This window comes from Amia ocellicauda, chromosome 6 (assembly GCF_036373705.1).
Source record: "Amia ocellicauda isolate fAmiCal2 chromosome 6, fAmiCal2.hap1, whole genome shotgun sequence".
Lineage (NCBI taxonomy): Eukaryota > Metazoa > Chordata > Actinopteri > Amiiformes > Amiidae > Amia > Amia ocellicauda.
In genome coordinates, this window is record NC_089855.1 from 37,912,623 (window position 1) to 37,931,915 (window position 19,293).

A 19,293-nucleotide genomic window follows, 5' to 3' on the forward strand; every position below is an offset into this window, starting at 1 on the left:
AAAGTGAAACTTAACATCCTTTAAAAGCAATGAGAGGCAGCAAGCTGTATCATTTGTATCATTTGACTCACTAGATGCTCCTGTTAAAACTTCTGTGCCTGGCTGCTCTTGGTAAGTTGTATATTTTAATGTGCTATAGTATATTCTTCTGAACACTTTCCAACACATTTCTGAGCCATACATATGTATGGTTCAGAAATCTGTTGGAAATTATTCAGAAATTAGTATTTATGTGTGTGTGGTCCTATAACAGGCATCTGCAACCAAGGTTTACTACTGTTATCTGTTGCAAACAAATAAGTAATTTCAAAAATTAAGAAATTATCTTAAAGATTAATTGCAGATGTAATATGCAGTCTGGACTAGACAAGCGTTTTAATTGACTGTCCCTATTTAAATTTTTGGGGGGATACATTATTAAAATATATTATTAAAAATATTTATAAATAATCATTTGTTTTGTGCGTTTATATGGTTAATAACCTGTAGGTTCTTTGTGTATTTTTGTCTCAGTGTACTCTTTTCTGTACTGCAGGCCAATGTGAGCTCCCATCTCCTACTAATGTCACCATTATCTCCCTCAACCTGGAGCATGTACTCAAATGGGATCCAGGTCCTGGTTCACCAACTGGAACACAATACAGAGTTGAATATTTACATTTCCAGTATGTATCTGCCTGACAGATGACAGTGATTACCAAGCGTGGCCCTGGAGAGCCCAGCCACACAGGACCAATCAGCCTCTCCCCATCCAAGTTTATAGACTTGGAAGAAATGCACAACTTTGTTATGTGCTTACTTAGTTTGTGAGATTAAATTAGGAAGAAGACTATGTAGCCTGTTGACATTTTCATTCCAACGTCTTGTGACATAGTAGGTCCTTTAAACACAAGGTCCTCCCACTACTCATATGTGCAGGTTTCCAGTAACATTAGAAAAAAGGTCTATTACAGATGCAAGGTGATTCCAATTGCTTGGAAACAGGAAGTCATTTTGGTTTCAACCCATCCAGTGCCCTGTGTGGGCCTAAATGACTGCTGCCTACCGAAACTACTCAAGGTCCTGGAGACTGCAATTTCCAGTTTGGGATACATACCCAAAGAATTTGTTCTTGTAAATGCAGGTACAAATCACAAAAATTACAAGTACAACTCGCATATTTGTGAGTTACCACTCACGTATTTGTGAGTTGGATAGAGCGTAAAATCACTGTAAAAAATACATCACAAAGGTTACAGGCCAAGATTGTCGATTGTGGAACAATCAGTGAGGATTTAAAAGAGCATGCATTCAGCAACAGAATGCCGGTGTTGTGACGTGAATACTCATGTGACATGCTGAAGCTAATGCTGTTTTTGTGTGCTTTTTAATATATCAATGCCAATCTCAATTCTAATGCCAATTCTAAATGCTAACATTTTGTTGAAACTTTAAGGTAAAAATGAAAATGATGGAATATATAAAACAAAATTATTTTAAATTGAAAGTATAAACTTACATCATGTCGACTGCAAAATACCTTTATTGTATTTTACAATTAACATTTAATAGTCGTGTAATAATCTTTATGCATCCTTTTAAAAAACATTTTGTTTGTGCAGGCTAGTTTGTTATTTAATTATTCCATTATTTTTGTTTCTTAAAGTTTCTACAAAATGTCTGCAAGATTTCCACTTGCCGTTACATCTAGTTACCTTTCTATTTTGAGCAACATATTTTAACAAAAAATACATGTATATGACTCCCTCATGATCTCAGTTACATTGACAAAAAGAATCTCTGATATTTTCCATTATTATTTCTCTATGGGAGAATTAAAATTGCAGCTCCATAATTAAAAGTGCCCATTTGTGTTTCTTAAATCTGTCCTGTGTAGCCATGTGTGTTAGCATATCAGTATGAAATATACAGTCACAGCAGTCATGTTACTAACTTGTTGTAACTAACATGGTAGAATTTATTCTTAATGACAGTTAATGTTTTTTGTTTTTTTTATATATAGAATTATGAATACACCTACAACACTCTGTGATCCATAACTATCTTACTCAAACTGTTTTTCACAAATTCTGTGACAGCAATATAATTAAAATGTCCGCTATTGTATATTTTAAAGGTTTTCAGAGTTATAAATAAGTCTAAACAAGGGAAAGTTAAAAAACGGGACATGTAAACGATTTTGAGAAAATTGTCTGGACACCAGGAAGTTTAATTAAAATCAGGGACTGTCCCGAAACCAGGATGCATGGTCCCCCTACCACTGAGGAAGTCAAATGAGCTATTAACTTGTCAAAAGAGCACTGCACATGTGTTGTTTTTACAATAAGCATATAGCATTAGTATTTTGACAAGATTGGAATTTACTTTGTATTTGTAGCTTTAAATAATAATAATAATAATAATAATAATAATAATAATGTTAAATAGTGGATCCACAATAGAGCAGAATCTCAAAGTCATTTACAATGTCTTGTAGTTTTTGTTCCAGCCAAGCTCTTAGCTAAGTTTGTCTATTTATTCCCAGCAAAAACTGGTCTCCTGTGAAGATGTGCCTGAAGATCACCAGCCCTGGAGAATGTGACCTGACAGAGGAGTTCAGGGATATTTTCAAGTCATATGTCGCCAGAGTTCAAGCTTTCACAGAGTTAGAACAGTCCACCTGGTCGAAGTCAAGCTTTTTCCAGCCTATTTCAAACAGTAAGACAAGATGCTGTTGTTCTGGTTGTCAAGTGTGTTATGAAATGGCTCCTTCATTTTCAGTAGAGCACAGGTTAAACAAATTACCTTATAAAGACTCAGGTTTCTGACAATCTTTAACTTCAGCATCATTACCAGCAATACAGAAACAATTACAGTAAGGAAAAAAAAATCGGCATTAATGTGGGAATAAGATCAGTAAACTTCAGGACGTGCATTAAAGTTAGAAAGGCATATTGTCCCCTAGTGGGGGAGCTAAAGTTGTACAGGTCCAGTTTGAAAACAGGTTTGTCTTGCACAGACACTAGAAGATGATCAGGGACTGGGTAGTTTTGACCTCGGTGGGTAGGTCATTCCATCCATTTGGGGCACAGATATGGCACAGATATGGCACAGATCTCTCATCTCTTCAGACTGATCAAGGTAATGGCAAATAAGAATCAGCATCTCAATATGAGCTGAGATATGAGCCAGTCAGTGGTGAAAGGGGAGCATCGGATTAATTTGGAAAATGGAGCCAGAGACAAGAGTCAGCAAAGGTTTCCTGTACATGCTGTGCCACAACGGAGGTAACAGGTGCCAGGTACCTGAAACCTGGAAGTGTTTTATCAGAGAAAGATGCATTACACTTCTATACATAAAACAGCTCATGGAAATTATGATGATGTCATCCATCTCTGAGCTTGGTAGAGTGTACAAGCTACAAGCCCTCTGCATCAGGGTCTGCTCATTTGGCATAGTGGGTTTGACACTCTGCTAACAGATCAGAAACTTGGCGTTATCCCAGAGACATTAGTTAAAATCTGAGTGGGGCTCCACTGCCATACTATACATGCATTGCCTTAGCTGTGTTGTTTTTAATATGAAAAGAAAGTAGCCTAATAGTTTAAGAAGATGCGTTTTCTTCATCTTTCCTATGTTAGAACAAGGGTTATATTAAATATCAATTGACAATTCAAAATGGGTGGATATTAAATGAAAATAACAAAAAATAAATAAAGTAAATCACTCCAAATGTATTATGTGTTGTCAATAGAATGAGCAGTCATCTGGCAGTTTAAAATACAGCCACAGTTGACAATGAAAATAAATTGACCCTCTGTCACAGCTGAATATTTCTGAAACACTGAAGAAACAAATAGTTGTAGCCAGTTACAATTAATCCAATTTCACACTGCTTAATGATTCAGCTTAAGACAATTTATCAGAAATGGGACTAGCATCTGATCAAGAGAGGAAATAACAGAGAACTGTGAAGCTTCAAGGCTCATTAACTAAGATTCCTTCAAAAATATAGACAAATGTGTTAATACTACCTCAAAATTAAAGGTCTGATCTATTATCACATGTGTATAATGCACAGTATATTATTATTATTATTATTATTATTATTATTATTATTATTATTATTATTATTATTTTTATTTCTTGGCAGACACCCTTATCCAGGGCGACTTACAACATAAGTGCAAAATACAGAAATAATTGTAATTATCATTATTCAAAGGAACACAATGTGAAATACATTTAGTTTATGAATATATCAAATATCAAGTCAAGGCAGGTTATACACAATTTATTGTAATTTACATCAGTTCAGGATACATAAAGGAATGCTCTGTGCAGAGCCGATCAAATCCCTAGTGGGGAGCTCTGACCCACAATACTGTATGGGAGTACTATGTGAAAAAAACACTTCTACTATACTATTATAATTGTAAAAATATAAGGGACCTCGTCATACAAAAATTCAAACAAGATACCTAGCCATATATTCAAAGCTGATAATCTGGATTCCTTTAAGAAACACTAGTATTAATTAGATTAAGGACTTCTTAATTTTTGGCTGGGTTTAAATCAAAACTTTGACCCATCCGCTAATAGAAAACTACAGAACTGTACTCAGTTGCGGCTTCATTTATAGTTAGATGCCACTTTCTTCTAATCATAAATGTAACCGCTATGATGTACAGGTTTGTAGTTTTCTATTAGCGGGTGGGTCAAAGTTTTGATTTTATCAGGCACTTTGTCTCATAAATGGCATTATGCATAGCATCTGTTGTTGATGACCAATACATTAAACCATGTTTGTTGTATCTAAGAAAATGTAAAAAATGCAAAGCTGTTATTATAACTGCTTTAAGATTGGATTAATCTGATAGAGACAGCAATGGTTTGCTGTTTAAAATGTGTTTCACTTTTGGGTTTATGTTTATTGTACTTCAGTGATGATTGCAACATCTGCAATATTTTTGAATAGTTCTGAATCAAATTATTTATAAATAGACTTACAAAGAAATAGGATTCCAAATTATACCAATTACTTTTTATCCTGTAATGAACATAACATATAGAACATAACTGAATGCAAACTGACATCATGTATTGGTGTCAAAGTTTATAAACTGATCAGGGTTAAAAATACAAACATATTACCTAAACTTTAATCAACATGGAGTCGTGTATAATGCCATGGTAATACATGATGATATGTTGTTTAGGAGTGCCACTATTTTCTCTTTAACCTTCAAGATTAATGTCTGTTTTTCTGCCTTCAAGCAGGGCCTTTGACAACTGTTCATGTTCAATTAACTGAATGTTTAAATCACTGTTACATTCCAGCAATCCTGGGTCCTCCTGAAGTAACTGTGTCTGGCTGTGGCGATTGCCTTCATCTACAGGTGAAGCCCCCAAAGGGAAAGAGAATGGACCACTTCTTAGCCTACTACGAGTCTGAATACATTTGCGAAGTCCTGAGTGCCACAGATGGAAGAAAGGCAAGACAGTTACCTAGCTATTGGAAAGTACACTGCACAATAATTTCCATTTTGTGGTCATATGTACCATTTATGTATATATTGGGCATTGATGTTTTAGAAAAAAAATACTTTTTCTTGCAGTTGAACACACTTGTGGTTTACTGTCTCCACCATACCACTTCCCTTTTAAAGTAAACAGGTGTCCAATTAAAGGAAATTATATTTCTGACACACATTGTTTTGATACCTAACCAAACAAGTCACAAACCAGATCTGGGTAAATACAAAGATCTGTTATCAGTACAGTACCACACATTTTTTTAAGACATTGCTGCTGATTAGATTCAGATTCAGGTGCATTACAGTAGCAATATTAGAAAAATAAAAAAATACTGTTTTTATTATTTGGTTTTAGAATACGTTTTTCTTTATTTATAAAAAAAATATTTGTAAACCATTACTGGACTACACAATAATATATTAAATATTTTGTAGAAATATTATTATTTTGTTAACATTACTAAATATTTATGAGATTAATCCCTTAATTATGAAATTGTCACTTTATAATAAAATGTAAATATGAGTTGAAATATCATAACATTGACTAAGTTATTCAGAATTAAAACGGTACACTTCACAATGTGAAATTGACGATAACTATTTACATAGACATTCACATTTGATTGTTGTATATTTTAAGATTTCACAGTATTCCATTGTATTCTTTACAGGAACTGTAACACAAATCCAAAGTCAGTGAAGCAATATGTAAGAAATTAGTTTATAATGTTTTTGTTTAGTTTTTTAACACCTTCACACTGGTTTTTTTTTTTACATCTGGATTTGTATTTATTTTTTTAATTTCTCTACATATAATGTTCTCCAAGAAAATACATATTCTGTTGACTTTTTGTTTCAGATATTCAGTATGTTTTGACAATATACATCAGCTTAACATCTTTATTTCTTATGTTCAGACATTAAATATTGCTTTACAAATGCTCACACAGAAATGTAAAGGGGAAAATGTTTTATACTTAAATGTACTAATTTAACTATTTTCTCTCTTTTTATGCAGTTCACCCTGAGAATTTCAGGACAAAGAGTTATTGAATATTTGAAACCTGCCACAGAGTACTGTGTCACTGTGAAAATGTACATAGGAATCAATCAGCATGCTATTCTTTCTAATCCACACTGTGTTTTCACCAGCTTACCTCATCTAAACAAAGGTACACAGTACACAATTCTGTTGGGAAATGTACTTTTGGGCTTTTAAAAGTAATTAATCAATAACGGAAGAAAGTATTCAAACAAGAGAGGACATTATTGCTCATTTGGTTTCAAGTAGTTAATCAACTTGAGAATTCCATTCAGACATTTTGTGCAGAGAGCACAATTCCATGGTTGGGTATCTTGTTCCATACTCTTGCAACTCTTTGAGTAAATATGTAAACTTTTTTTTCATAAGTATATTCAACAAAATGCATATAGTGTACAACATTCTAATATTATTTTCCTTTGATAAAGGGTCAAATGTACAGAAGCGTATTGCTGCCACCTGAAAAAAACAAAATACGAGTTTTTTGTTTTTTTGTTTTTTTTGCGTATTTTGGGGGCATGTTGCTGCCAGAGAATGTTTTGTTTGTTTGTTTTTTTAGGTAGTGTTTTGTTGCCACGAAAAAATTAATAAATCAATTGTAGTTCAAGACCATTTGTAGTTCTTATGGATAACCTCACGATTCGACAGAACTGGATAGGAACTGAAACTATATTGCACTTGCGAATCATTCTAAATATGCATCTCTTTAGTTAAAAGCCTGATATATTTAATTGTGTTGAAATGGTCTTGCACTACACATTTATTTTTTGTGGCAACAACATGCCTAAAAAATAATATAAATAAATAAATAAATAAATAAATAAATAAATAAATAAACTCCCCTTGCAGCAACACAAACAAACAAACAAAAAACGTAGAACTATATTGTAAATGTAAATACAACTATAAAATAGATGTTTTTATTATTATTATTTCTTATACATTTAAATGCATTTTACATATATTTATTATTTACATGTATTTCTCACCACTATATGACTTATTTTTAAATATATTTGTATTTACTTTGACAGTATATTCAATGATTCAAAGGGATAGAATCTGTTTAAAAGTAGCTAATACAATACACTTTGAAAAACACTTTGATAAAAAAAAATACATTACTAAATGTATTTGGAAAAAGTAGACAGGAATAAACTGGTTAGTATATTTTAGGTAAAATAGGTGTTTTGTTGTAACATGAAAATGTACAGAACATTAAAAAACTTTTTAAGTAATAGATAGCAATATATATTTTAAACATATTTTTTTAAATACATATTTTAAAACTTTCTCTTCCATTTGGATTAATGCCCATGTCATCTGAAAGCAGTTACAATTGAAATACCCTCAAAAAAAGGTTATACAATATGTACATGGACAAATTGCAGTAAAATATAGGAATGCAAGGTGCACTTATGTGTGTAAAGATACACTAAGCCATGATACAAATATAGCTAAGCAAAGTAATTCCATAATAGTAATAATAGTAATAGTATAATCATAGAAAATGTACCATGCAAATGTACTGTGTAAAATGTTCATAACGGTAAAATGTATAGTGTCAGGCTGAATCATATATAGTCCCTTCTGTTTGTTTTGCAGTCCCTGTTGTACTAGGCCTGTTTTGCTTGGTCTTCTTGCTGAGTGTTATGGTCTGGGGATTCCTGTTCTACGGTTACATTCTGCGCTCTCTTTAAAAACATCTCCCAAATTCTTTGGTAAGGGATTTTTCTAATTCTATACAGAACCTTCCTTTCCAATTTAATCTATTCCAGCCTTATTCTGTAGTCTGTTCTTAAATTAATTTGCAGAAGCAGACTGCTTTATAGACCTGTTATGGAAGTGCCTGTATTTGATGTGCAGTATTTCTTTGAAGACAGCCAGGGCATTAATATGCTATTTTCTGTCTGAAATTGGCTGTCAGATTAATGAGTGTGTGGAAAATGTGAAAAATGTTTCTTTAATAAAACAAAATCACAATTATAATACAAAATCTGTGCTGGTGTGCTACAAGAAAACACAATCTTTATCTGTATGAGGCCTGATTGTTGTAATATGTAATCATGAGCAATAAGATCAGTTTAAATTCAATTTCTTAAATTGTGCAGTTTTCAAAATTAAAATAATGAATGGGAACTTTTTGGTGTAGGTCCATGACAATTCACCTTGTGACAATTGATCCTTGTGACAATTCTTCCATGCTGCAATTCGCCACCATCATATGTTCTCCACATAATCATTTGTAACCATGACTGCATTAACTTGTAGAGAGACATGCAAAGTATACATATATAGGTACATATACAGCTCTGGAAAAAATTAATATATACACTGCTCAAAAAACACTTAAATCACACATCGGATCTGATAAACTCATAATGTGACTCAGTAGTGTGTATGGCCCCCACGAGCCTGTATGCATTCCTGACAACGTCTGGGCATGCTCCTAATGATACGGCAGATGGTGTCCTGGGGGATCTCCTCCCAGACCTGGATCAGGGCATCAGTGAGCTCCTGGACAGTCTGTGGCAGTACTTGGCGGCATCGGATGCACTGATACATAACGTCCCAAAGGTTCTCAGTTGGATTCAGGTCTGGGGAATGTCAATGGCATCAATGCCTTCGTCATCCAGGAACTGCCTACATTGTCCTGCACCAGGAGGAACACAGGGCCCACTGCACCAGCGTAAGGTCTGACGATGGGTCTGAGGATTTCAACCCGGTACCTAACAACAGTCAGGGTACCGTTGGCTAGCACAAGGAGGTCTGTGCGACCCTCCAAGGATATGCCTCCCCAGACCATCATTGACCCACTGCCAAACCGGTTATGCTGGATGATGTTGCAGGAAGCATAACGTTCACCACGAGGTCTCCAGAATCTTTCACGTCTGTCACATGTGCTCAGTGTGAACCTGCTCTCATCTGTGAAGAGAACGGGGCGCCAATGGCGGACCTACTAATTCTGGTGTTCTCTGGGAAATGCCAATCGAGCTGCATGGTGCTGGGCTGTCAGCACAGGTCCCACTAGAGGACATTGGGCCCTCATGCCACCCTCATGGAGTCTGTTTCTGACAGTTTCGTCAGAAACATGCACACCAGTAGCCCACTGGAGGTCATTTTGTAGGGCTCTGGCAGTGCTCCTCCTGTTCCTCCTTGCACAAAGGAGCAGATACCGGTCCTGCTGCTGGGTTGATGCCCTTCTATGTCCCTATCCAGCTCTCCTTGTGTAACGGCCCATCTCTTGGTATCTCCTCCATGCTCTTGAGAATGTACTGGGAGACACAGCATACCTTCTTGCGATGGCACGTATGGATGTGCCATCCTGGAGGAGCTGGACTACCTGTGCAACCTGAATGGGTTGCAGTTACCACCTCATGCTACCAGTAGTGACAAGGACACTAGCAAAATGCAAAACTAGAGAAGATTCAGTCAGGAAGGATAAGGAGAGAGCAATTGTCTGTGGCCACCACCTGCAAAACCATTCCCTTTTTGGGGGTTGTCTTGCTGTTGCCTCCCCAGTGCACCTGTTCTCACTTTCATTTTCACCAAAACAGGTGGCATTGATTCACAATCGCTTTGGTTTCCTAACTGGACAGATTGATATCCCTGAAGTTTAATTGACTTGGTGTTATACTGTGATGATTACGTGTTCCCTTAATTTTTTTGAGCAGTGTATATATATACACTCACCTAAAGGATTATTAGGAACACCATACTAATACTGTGTTTGACCCCCTTTCGCCTTCAGAACTGCCTTAATTCTACGTGGCATTGATTCAACAAGGTGCTGAAAGCATTCTTTAGAAATGTTGGCCCATATTGATAGGATAGCATCTTGCAGTTGATGGAGATTTGTGGGATGCACATCCAGGGCACGAAGCTCCCGTTCCACCACATCCCAAAGATGCTCTATTGGGTTGAGATCTGGTGACTGTGGGGGCCAGTTTAGTACAGTGAACTCATTGTCATGTTCAAGAAACCAATTTGAAATGATTGGACCTTTGTGACATGGTGCATTATCCAGCTGGAAGTAGCCATCAGAGGATGGGTACATGGTGGTCATAAAGGGATGGACATGGTCAGAAACAATGCTCAGGTAGGCCGTGGCATTTAAACGATGCCCAATTGGCACTAAGGGGCCAAGAAAACATCCCCCACACCATTACACCACCACCACCAGCCTGCACAGTGGTAACAAGGCATGATGGATCCATGTTCTCATTCTGTTTACGCCAAATTCTGACTCTACCATCTGAATGTCTCAACAGAAATCGAGACTCATCAGACCAGGCAACTTTTTTCCAGTCTTCAACTGTCCAATTTTGGTGAGCTTGTGCAAATTGTAGCCTCTTTTTCCTATTTGTAGTGGAAATGAGTGGTACCCGGTGGGGTCTTCTGCTGTTGTAGCCCATCCGCCTCAAGGTTGTACGTGTTGTGGCTTCACAAATGCTTTGCTGCATACCTCGGTTGTAACGAGTGGTTCTTTCAGTCAAAGTTGCTCTTCTATCAGCTTGAATCAGTCGGCCCATTCTCCTCTGACCTCTAGCATCAACAAGGCATTTTCGCCCACAGGACTGCCGCATACTGGATGTTTTTCCCTTTTCACACCATTCTTTGTAAACCCTAGAAATGGTTGTGCGTGAAAATCCCAGTAACTGAGCAGATTGTGAAATACTCAGACCGGCCCGTCTGGCACCAACAACCATGCCACGCTCAAAATTGCTTAAATCACCTTTCTTTCCCATTCAGACATTCAGTTTGGAGTTCAGGAGATTGTCTTGACCAGGACCACACCCCTAAATGCATTGAAGCAACTGCCATGTGATTGGTTGGTTAGATAATTGCATTAATGAGAAATTGAACAGGTGTTCCTAATAATCCTTTAGGTGAGTGTACAGTGAGGGAAAAAAGTATTTGATCCCCTGCTGATTTTGTACGTTTGCCCACTGACAAAGAAATGATCAGTCTATAATTTTAATGGTAGGTGTATTTTAACAGTGAGAGACAGAATAACAACAAAAAAATCCAGAAACACGCATTTCAAAAAAGTTATACATTCATTTGCATGTTAATGAGGGAAATAAGTATTTGACCCCTTTGACTTAGTACTTCGTGGCAAAACCCTTGTTGGCAATCACAGAGGTCAGATGTTTCATGTATTTGGCCACCAGGTTTGCACACATCTCAGGAGGGATTTTGTCCCACTCCTCTTTGCAGATCCTCTCCAAGTCATTAAGGTTTCGAGGCTGACGTTTGGCAACTCGAACCTTCAGCTCCCTCCACAGATTTTCAATGGGATTAAGATCTGGAGACTGGCTAGGCCACTCCAGGACCTTAATGTGCTTCTTCTTGAGCCACTCCTTTGTTGCCTTGGCTGTGTGTTTTGGGTCATTGTAATGCTGGAATACCCATCCACAACCCATTTTCAATGCCCTGGCTGAGGGAAGGAGGTTCTCACCCAAGATTTGACGGTACATGGCCCCGTCCATCGTCCCTTTGATGTGGTGCAGTTGTCCTGTCCCCTTAGCAGAAAAACACCCCCAAAGCATAATGTTTCCACCTCCATGTTTGACAGTGGGGATGGTGTTCTTGGGGTCATTCCTCCTCCTCCAAACATGGCGAGTTGAGTTGATGCCAAAGAGCTCGATTTTGGTCTCATCTGACCACAACACTTTCACCCAGTTCTCCTCTGAATCATTCAGATGTTCATTGGCAAACTTCAGACGGACTTGTACATTTGCTTTCTTGAGCAGGGGGACCTTGCGGGCGCTGCAGGATTTCAGTCCTTCACGTTGTAGTGTGTTACCAATTGTTTTCTTGTTGACTATGGTCCCAGCTGCCTTGAGATCATTAACAAGATCCTCCCGTGTAGTTCTGGGCTGATTCCTCACCGTTCTCATGATCATTGAAACTCCACGAGGTGAGATCTTGCATGGAGCCCCAGACCGAGGGAGACTGACAGTTATTTTGTGTTTCTTCCATTTGCGAATAATCGCACCAACTGTTGTCACCTTCTTACCAAGCTGCTTGACGATGATCTTGTAGCCCATTCCAGCCTTGTGTAGGTCTACAATCTTGTCCCTGACATCCTTGGACAGCTCTTTGGTCTTGGCCATGGTGGAGAGTTCGGAATCTGATTGATTGATTGCTTCTGTGGACAGGTGTCTTTTATACAGGTAACGAGCTGAGTATAGGAGCACTCCCTTTAAGAGAGTGCTCCTAATCTCAGCTCGTTACCTGTATAAAAGACACCTGGGAGCCAGAAATCTTGCTGATTGATAGGGGATCAAATACTTATTTCCCTCATTAACATGCAAATCAATGTATAACTTTTTTTATATCTCCAGTAATTCAGTCACCTAATCAGGACACTTGGCAGTGGTGGCTGTAGGCTACTTTAAATACATTAATGTTTGTATCTCCGCTGGCATAGTGAAAAACAGAACACTCATAGTTCTTTAGCAATATAACTAAAGCCAAACCAAGTTGCTGAAAATGTATGATCAGAAATAATAGAATACAATGAAAAACACTAGAGAATGTTACTAAAATAACATTATATTACTAAGATAATTGTTTGTAGAATATCCACAATCCAAAACAATGCTATTAATCTAAATAATAATTTCTATAACTTTCTAATATTGGAAACTACCAAAGCACAGATATACACCACAATGTTGTATTTACAACTCTGACAAGTTACTATAATTAAAGCATCACTTTTCCTCTTTCTCTACCTCTCTAGATGTCTTTGTCTTTTGATGCAAGCACTCAACAGGTCAACACTCCAGAAATGGATTGCTCAGTCAATTTCCTTAAATTAGACATGGAAGGCAAAAGGTGTAACTGGTACCACTTGAACACCAGTGTCAAAGAGGAGAGTGTAAGAGAAGAAGATAAAGGCTATGGGCACATTACATGCAATGCTAGTCCGGATACACACACTAACTTTCAACAATAGTCTGAACCTGTCTGCCCCAAACTTGAGCTGCTCTGTGCGTGGGGTTTAAAAAACAGGACCTCAAACAAAATCAAAAGGAATAAAGAAGGTTCTGTAAAGGAAGATATTATTGATTTGTTACTTGTTCTTCATTTTATTTTAGTTTCTGCCCTATACCAAGTGAGTGGTTATCCACTGTGCAATTCTAAATAATCAACTCTTTGGTTATTTTTGTATTGTTTTTCTTTTCTTTTATTCACTTTTTACCTTCCAATGTTGCACCCTGGCATCACTGACCTACAATGATCTTGTTTCATGATAACATGCCTCAAGTTCAGTTTTCTCTGAACATGAGAGTCTTGAAAAAATCCATGTATTTTTTGTCTGAACTTTTTTCTTCTGTCCTTCAAATATAAAAAAGCTAACTTTGTAACTAAAACAATTTAAGTAATGATAGATTCATGACCTAGTTCAGTCCAGTTCAAAAGCATGGTAAATGCTTTTACGTGGTAAATTTTACAAATGCATTGTTGAAAATGACATTTATTGCATCTTGATATACAACATGGTTGTTGAATCAATCTGTCAGCATTATATAAACACATTTAATTTAGTTTAAACAATGTGTTTCACGTGAATGTGATTTATGTTCCAAAATGGTTGAGGACATCCTTGGTTAACATTGTCATTGACAGCAAAGGGTATTCAAATGGGATTATATAGACCCACTTACCAAATAGTTCATAGATCATTATTGCCTCTCACCATGGCACTGAACAATCGCTTACTTAATAGGTTAATTGGGCTAAAGATGAGCACAGTTAAGAGAATGTGGACATAACAGAAGACTGACTGTTAGATCAGTCTTGCGAATATAAAATCAGTTTATATTACTGTGATATTGAGCTGAATCGAATTCAGATTATGCTTTTTGTTTGTTAAATTCTCTGCAAAACGGTGATACAACAAAATGCAATACTCTTAACTGCTCAGTGTTGTGATGTTTTTATATAATTTATATAAAATACTGAAATCATAACATCAATGCTGTATTATATAACGAAGATATAATAATAATAATAATAATAATAATAATAATAATAATAATAATAATAATAATGCAAGGCTGTTAACAAAGCAGCACATTTATTGCCACTTACAGTTTCTTTAATTTTTTTGTGATATTTTTTATTTTTTTAGGGACATGAAAGAAACAACACACACCAAGACAATACAGAACATTAATCCAATGTCCCTATTCCAAATAGCACCAATTGCTAGTGGTTCATATGAGGTTCTGAGCAGATAAGTATATAGCTCAGAAACCAGACACGTTTTTCTACCCCTTAAGTCAACGTATTATGTAGACGGTGAGGACACAATACACACACATTGCAGAATGAAGACACAATTTAAAAAATATATAATAAATACCCAATAAATTGTACTGTAACTGGAGGTCCTGTGTAGGGAATAAAACTGTCTGAAACTGGGTAAAATCCACCCTGGTATTATTCCACAGTTTGGGACAAGTCAGCTCTGCCTAAATGTTCTTGAGTGGTGTGCTGATTCACAGAAAGTGGACACAGTTGGCTGATGGCAGGGGATCTCTGCTATTAATAGCATATCAAAAGCTAAGGAATACGGAGACATTCTATCTACCATGCTGTTGGGAGGGGTGAGTTAATCACCTCCAAGAGAGATATGGGTGAGGGGAATGGGTAAGCCATTACCCTGGAATGTGGGAGAGCAGAGTGAGGACTCTTATTGTCACTTTGTATGCTAATGACCAGCTGCCATTGCCTACTTTGGTGGGTGGGTTAGTCACTGGAAGGTGTAGTTGGACAGGGGTTCAACTCATAAAAGCTGACTTGTCCATCACATCTTTGTATCAGTTTTGCCTTGCTGTACCCAGTACACACTGTGATCTATATTCTGGACTCTGTAATAAATCACATTTAACCTGAATTGTCTTAGTTCCAGTCAGTTGTACAGGAGGTTCCATTGTATTACACATTGAATAAGACACAGTAGTTGTCTTTAGTAATATCCTCTAGTATATGAATTCCCATATTAGACCATTGAGGAAAAGCAAAAGGGTGTCCATCAGACAGCAATGCATCATTGTGAAAAATAGAAGAATGCGAAAACCATATTGTTTTGATTTTAATTTTAAATTTGGTAAGGATAATCCTCCGGATGATGATTTTTCACAATGTAATACTTGGAGAATGATACGTGATAATTTCCCTCTCCACAGACATTTTGAGATTTGCAAGTTCAATTTAGATCAGTATCCTAGAGGGACAGTTCTTTTTCAGTAATAATTAAATAATACCAGTGTTAACATGTCTGCTAAAGGGGGCAATCTCTGATGCTGTCTGTATCATCTCCAGTAGTAATGGTCCCAACAGATTCCAGAAAACAAGAAAAAACCCAACAAAATCAGGTGATTTAGGCTTGGCCATACTTTGCAGTGCTTCTCTTAACTCTGTCAAAGGGATCGAGGCACCCAGAGCCACTGCTTCACTATCTGAGAGACGTGGTAACTGTCGAGAAATTGTTTACATTTGTCACTATCAAATGACATATCAGAAGTACATACATTGAGGGAAAAAAGTATTTGATGCCCTGCTGATTTTGTACGTTTGCCCACTGACAAAGAAATGATCAGTCTATAATTTTAATGGTAGGTGTATTTTAACAGTGAGAGACAGAATAACAACAAAAAAATCCAGAAAAATGCATTTCAAAAAAGTTATAAATTGATTTGCATGTTAATGAGGGAAATAAGTATTTGACCTCTTCGACTTAGTACTTGGTGGCAAAACCCTTGTTGGCAATCAGACGAGGTCAGACGTTTCTTGTAGTTGGCCACCAGGTTTGCACACATCTCAGGAGGGATTTTGTCCCACTCCTCTTTGCAGATCCTCTCCAAGTCATTTCGAGGCTGACGTTTGGCAACTCAAACCTTCAGCTCCCTCCACAGATTTTCTATGGGATTAAGGTCTGGAGACTGGCTAGGCCACTCCAGGACCTTAATGTGCTTCTTCTTGAGCCACTCCTTTGTTGCCTTGGCTGTGTGTTTCCACCTCCATGTTTGACAGTGGGGATGGTGTTCTTGGGGTCATAGGCAGCATTCCTCCTCCTCCAAACACGGCGAGTTGAGTTGATGCCAAAGAGCTCGATTTTGGTCTCATCTGACCACAACACTTTCACCCAGTTCTCCTCTGAATCATTCAGATGTTCATTGGCAAACTTCAGATGGGCCTGTACATGTGCTTTCTTGAGCAGGGGGACCTTGCAGGCACTGCAGGATTTCAGTCCTTCATGGCGTAGTGTGTTACCAATTGTTTTCTTGGTGACTATGGTCCCAGCTGCCTTGAGATCATTAACAAGATCCTCCCATGTAGTTCTGGGCTGATTCCTCACCGTTCTCATGATCATTGAAACTCCACGAGGTGAGATCTTGCATGGAGCCCCAGACCGAGGGAGACTGACTGTTATTTTGTGTTTCTTCCATTTGCGAATAATCACACCAACTGTTGTCACCTTCTCACCAAGCTGCTTGGCGAAGGTCTTGTAGCCCATTCCAGCCTTGTGTAGGTCTACAATCTTGTCCCTGACATCCTTGGACAGCTCTTTGGTCTTGGCCGTGGTGGAGAGTTTGGAATCTGATTGATTGATTGCTTCTGTGGACAGGTGTCTTTTATACAGGTAACGAGCTGAGTATAGGAGCACTCCCTTTAAGAGAGTGCTCCTAATCTCAGCTCGTTACCTGTATAAAAGACACCTGGGAGCCAGAAATCTTGCTGATTGATAGGGGATCAAATACTTATTTCCCTCATTAACATGCAAATCAATGTATAACTTTTTTGAAATGCGTTTTTTCTGGATTTTTTTGATGTTATTCTGTCTCTCACTGTTAAAATACACCTACCATTAAAATTATAGACTGATCATTTCTTTGTCAGTGGACAAACGTACAAAATCAGCAGGGGATCAAATACTTTTTTCCTTCACTGTAGGTTGAAGCCTCTGAGCTGGAGGCGGGCGTATGGGAATACGATGGGAATATTTTGCCCGCCTCTTGCGAGCTTTCTGTTTCCTTAGCTGAATGAAGTAGCCCTTGGTTCTAACCTTCACCATCTCCCACCACTCTATGGGAGAATCAGAAAGGTCCCTCAGGGTCCTCCACTCCTCGAGGTGCCTGCCAAAGGTCTTTATGACACGAGGGTCATTGAGCAGAGAGGTGTTGAGCTTCCAGACCCCAGGCCCCAACTCCCATGTGCTCGGAATGAGCACCTCTGTCGTCAGGAGCCTGTGGTCTGAAAAGAAGACCACCTTTGAAGACATGGTGGTCCTCTCCAGTGGCTGACTGAGGAGGACGAGATCTATACTGGAGGAGCCAGAAGAACCCATCCAGGTGAACAAGGGCACCAGGTCCCGGCCTGCATCGCTGAGTTCAAAGTCCTCCACGTTCGGATTGAGATCCCTGCTGGATCTATCATTCCAGGGCTTACTCCGTTCTACATCCCTCAGGGCACAGTTGAAATCACCTGAAATGATAACTGGTAAGGTGCAGATCAGGAACGGCCATAGCTGAGGGAAAAAGAGGACTCTCTCTCTGGCTAGTGGGGGCATACATGTTGACCAGCCTCAATACAGCCCCCTTGTATTTAAAGTCGACGCTGGCCAACCTGCCCGCCTCTATTACTTTACATTTTTTTGGTTCTATTAAGGTTTTTTTCAGGAGTACGGCAATCCCGTCTGCTCAGGACACGTTGGACCCGGACAAGAAAGACTCACCCAGGGTCCAACTGTCCCGGAGATCTTTATGTTCTTTTTGGAATGTGGATGCCGCACTCCTGTAGACAGATAACATCTGCCTTCATGCTAGCCAGAGAGTTTAAAACATCATCCTTCTTTTTTACCTCAGCAATGCTTCTCACATTAATAGTTATGATATAATTAAGGCCATAATGGCAGTGAGAGCAATTACCTGCTCCCGCTTCCTCTTCCCCACTTCTCTCTTCCCCCTCACCTAGCTTACCGCTTGCATCCATGACTTGCATCCAACCACTTGCCTCACCACATGATCCTATAGGAAGCCCATGAGGGGGGCTCGGGTCCCTCCACTCGGTAAGGCTGGGGGAACTCCACTGAGCCCAGAGCGCGTGATGCTGGGAGTTCTCCCTGGTTCCTTCGTAGCCGAGGCCCGACAACAGGTGGCAGAGCAGAGGCCCTGTGTGTGACCAAGGAGACAATTGGATAGACCCTGTTCTGTCTTATTGCTGGGGAGGAGGCCGGTCTCTCCCTTCCCAGCGGTCTGTTGCCACAGGTCTCCGCCTCTAGCGCCAGTGACTTTGCCAACAAGGCCCGGAGGCCTTCAAGGTCGTGGCCACTGATGCTAGCTCTCCTCTCCTGAGGACCTGTGGCTATCACACTACCACTGGGAGGGCAGACTTCTTATTGTCCCTTCCCCTTCAAGAGACATCTGGGGAGTGGGGCAGGAGGGATGTTACTATAAGAGGGCCAGCCCTCTACCGGGCTGCCCATAGCCTTTCCACTGGGGGAGTGGAGAAAGCCCACAACTCTCCGCTCCAGATTCATAGAGAGGCGTGTAAAACTGAGGGGGGGGGGTCGCAGCTGCAGGGGAGGAGCTGACAGGGGGTGGGTAGCTAGCAGTATTAACTCGCTTACTCATCACCCCCCCCACTCACTTTCCTCCTCTCTGCCCTTCTTCTTTTCCCCATGACTATGTTCCATTTACCCAACCCCCTCTG

At 38.8% G+C, this 19,293-nt stretch overlaps 1 protein-coding gene across 1 annotated transcript; it reads left to right on the forward strand.

Annotated features, from left to right (window-relative positions):
- The first annotated feature begins 9 nt into the window (after nucleotides 1-9).
- Nucleotides 10-15,816, forward strand: LOC136751449 (interferon alpha/beta receptor 2). Its single transcript, XM_066707075.1, has 7 exons — nucleotides 10-111; nucleotides 536-665; nucleotides 2,525-2,697; nucleotides 5,320-5,474; nucleotides 6,538-6,691; nucleotides 8,167-8,282; nucleotides 13,313-15,816. Exons 1-6 carry the CDS (start codon nucleotides 75-77, stop codon nucleotides 8,259-8,261), a joined length of 744 nt encoding a protein of 247 aa, XP_066563172.1. The 5' UTR covers nucleotides 10-74; the 3' UTR covers nucleotides 8,262-8,282; nucleotides 13,313-15,816.
- Nucleotides 15,817-19,293: the final 3,477 nt, after the last annotated feature.

Coding starts and splice junctions, on each gene's coding strand:
- LOC136751449 (XM_066707075.1), top strand. CDS start 75: ATGCTCCTGTTAAAACTTCTGTGCCTGGCTGCTCTTG. Junction 112..535: donor TCTGTGCCTGGCTGCTCTTG/GTAAGTTGTATA, acceptor TCTGTACTGCAG/GCCAATGTGAGCTCCCATCT. Junction 5,475..6,537: donor GTGCCACAGATGGAAGAAAG/GCAAGACAGTTA, acceptor CTTTTTATGCAG/TTCACCCTGAGAATTTCAGG.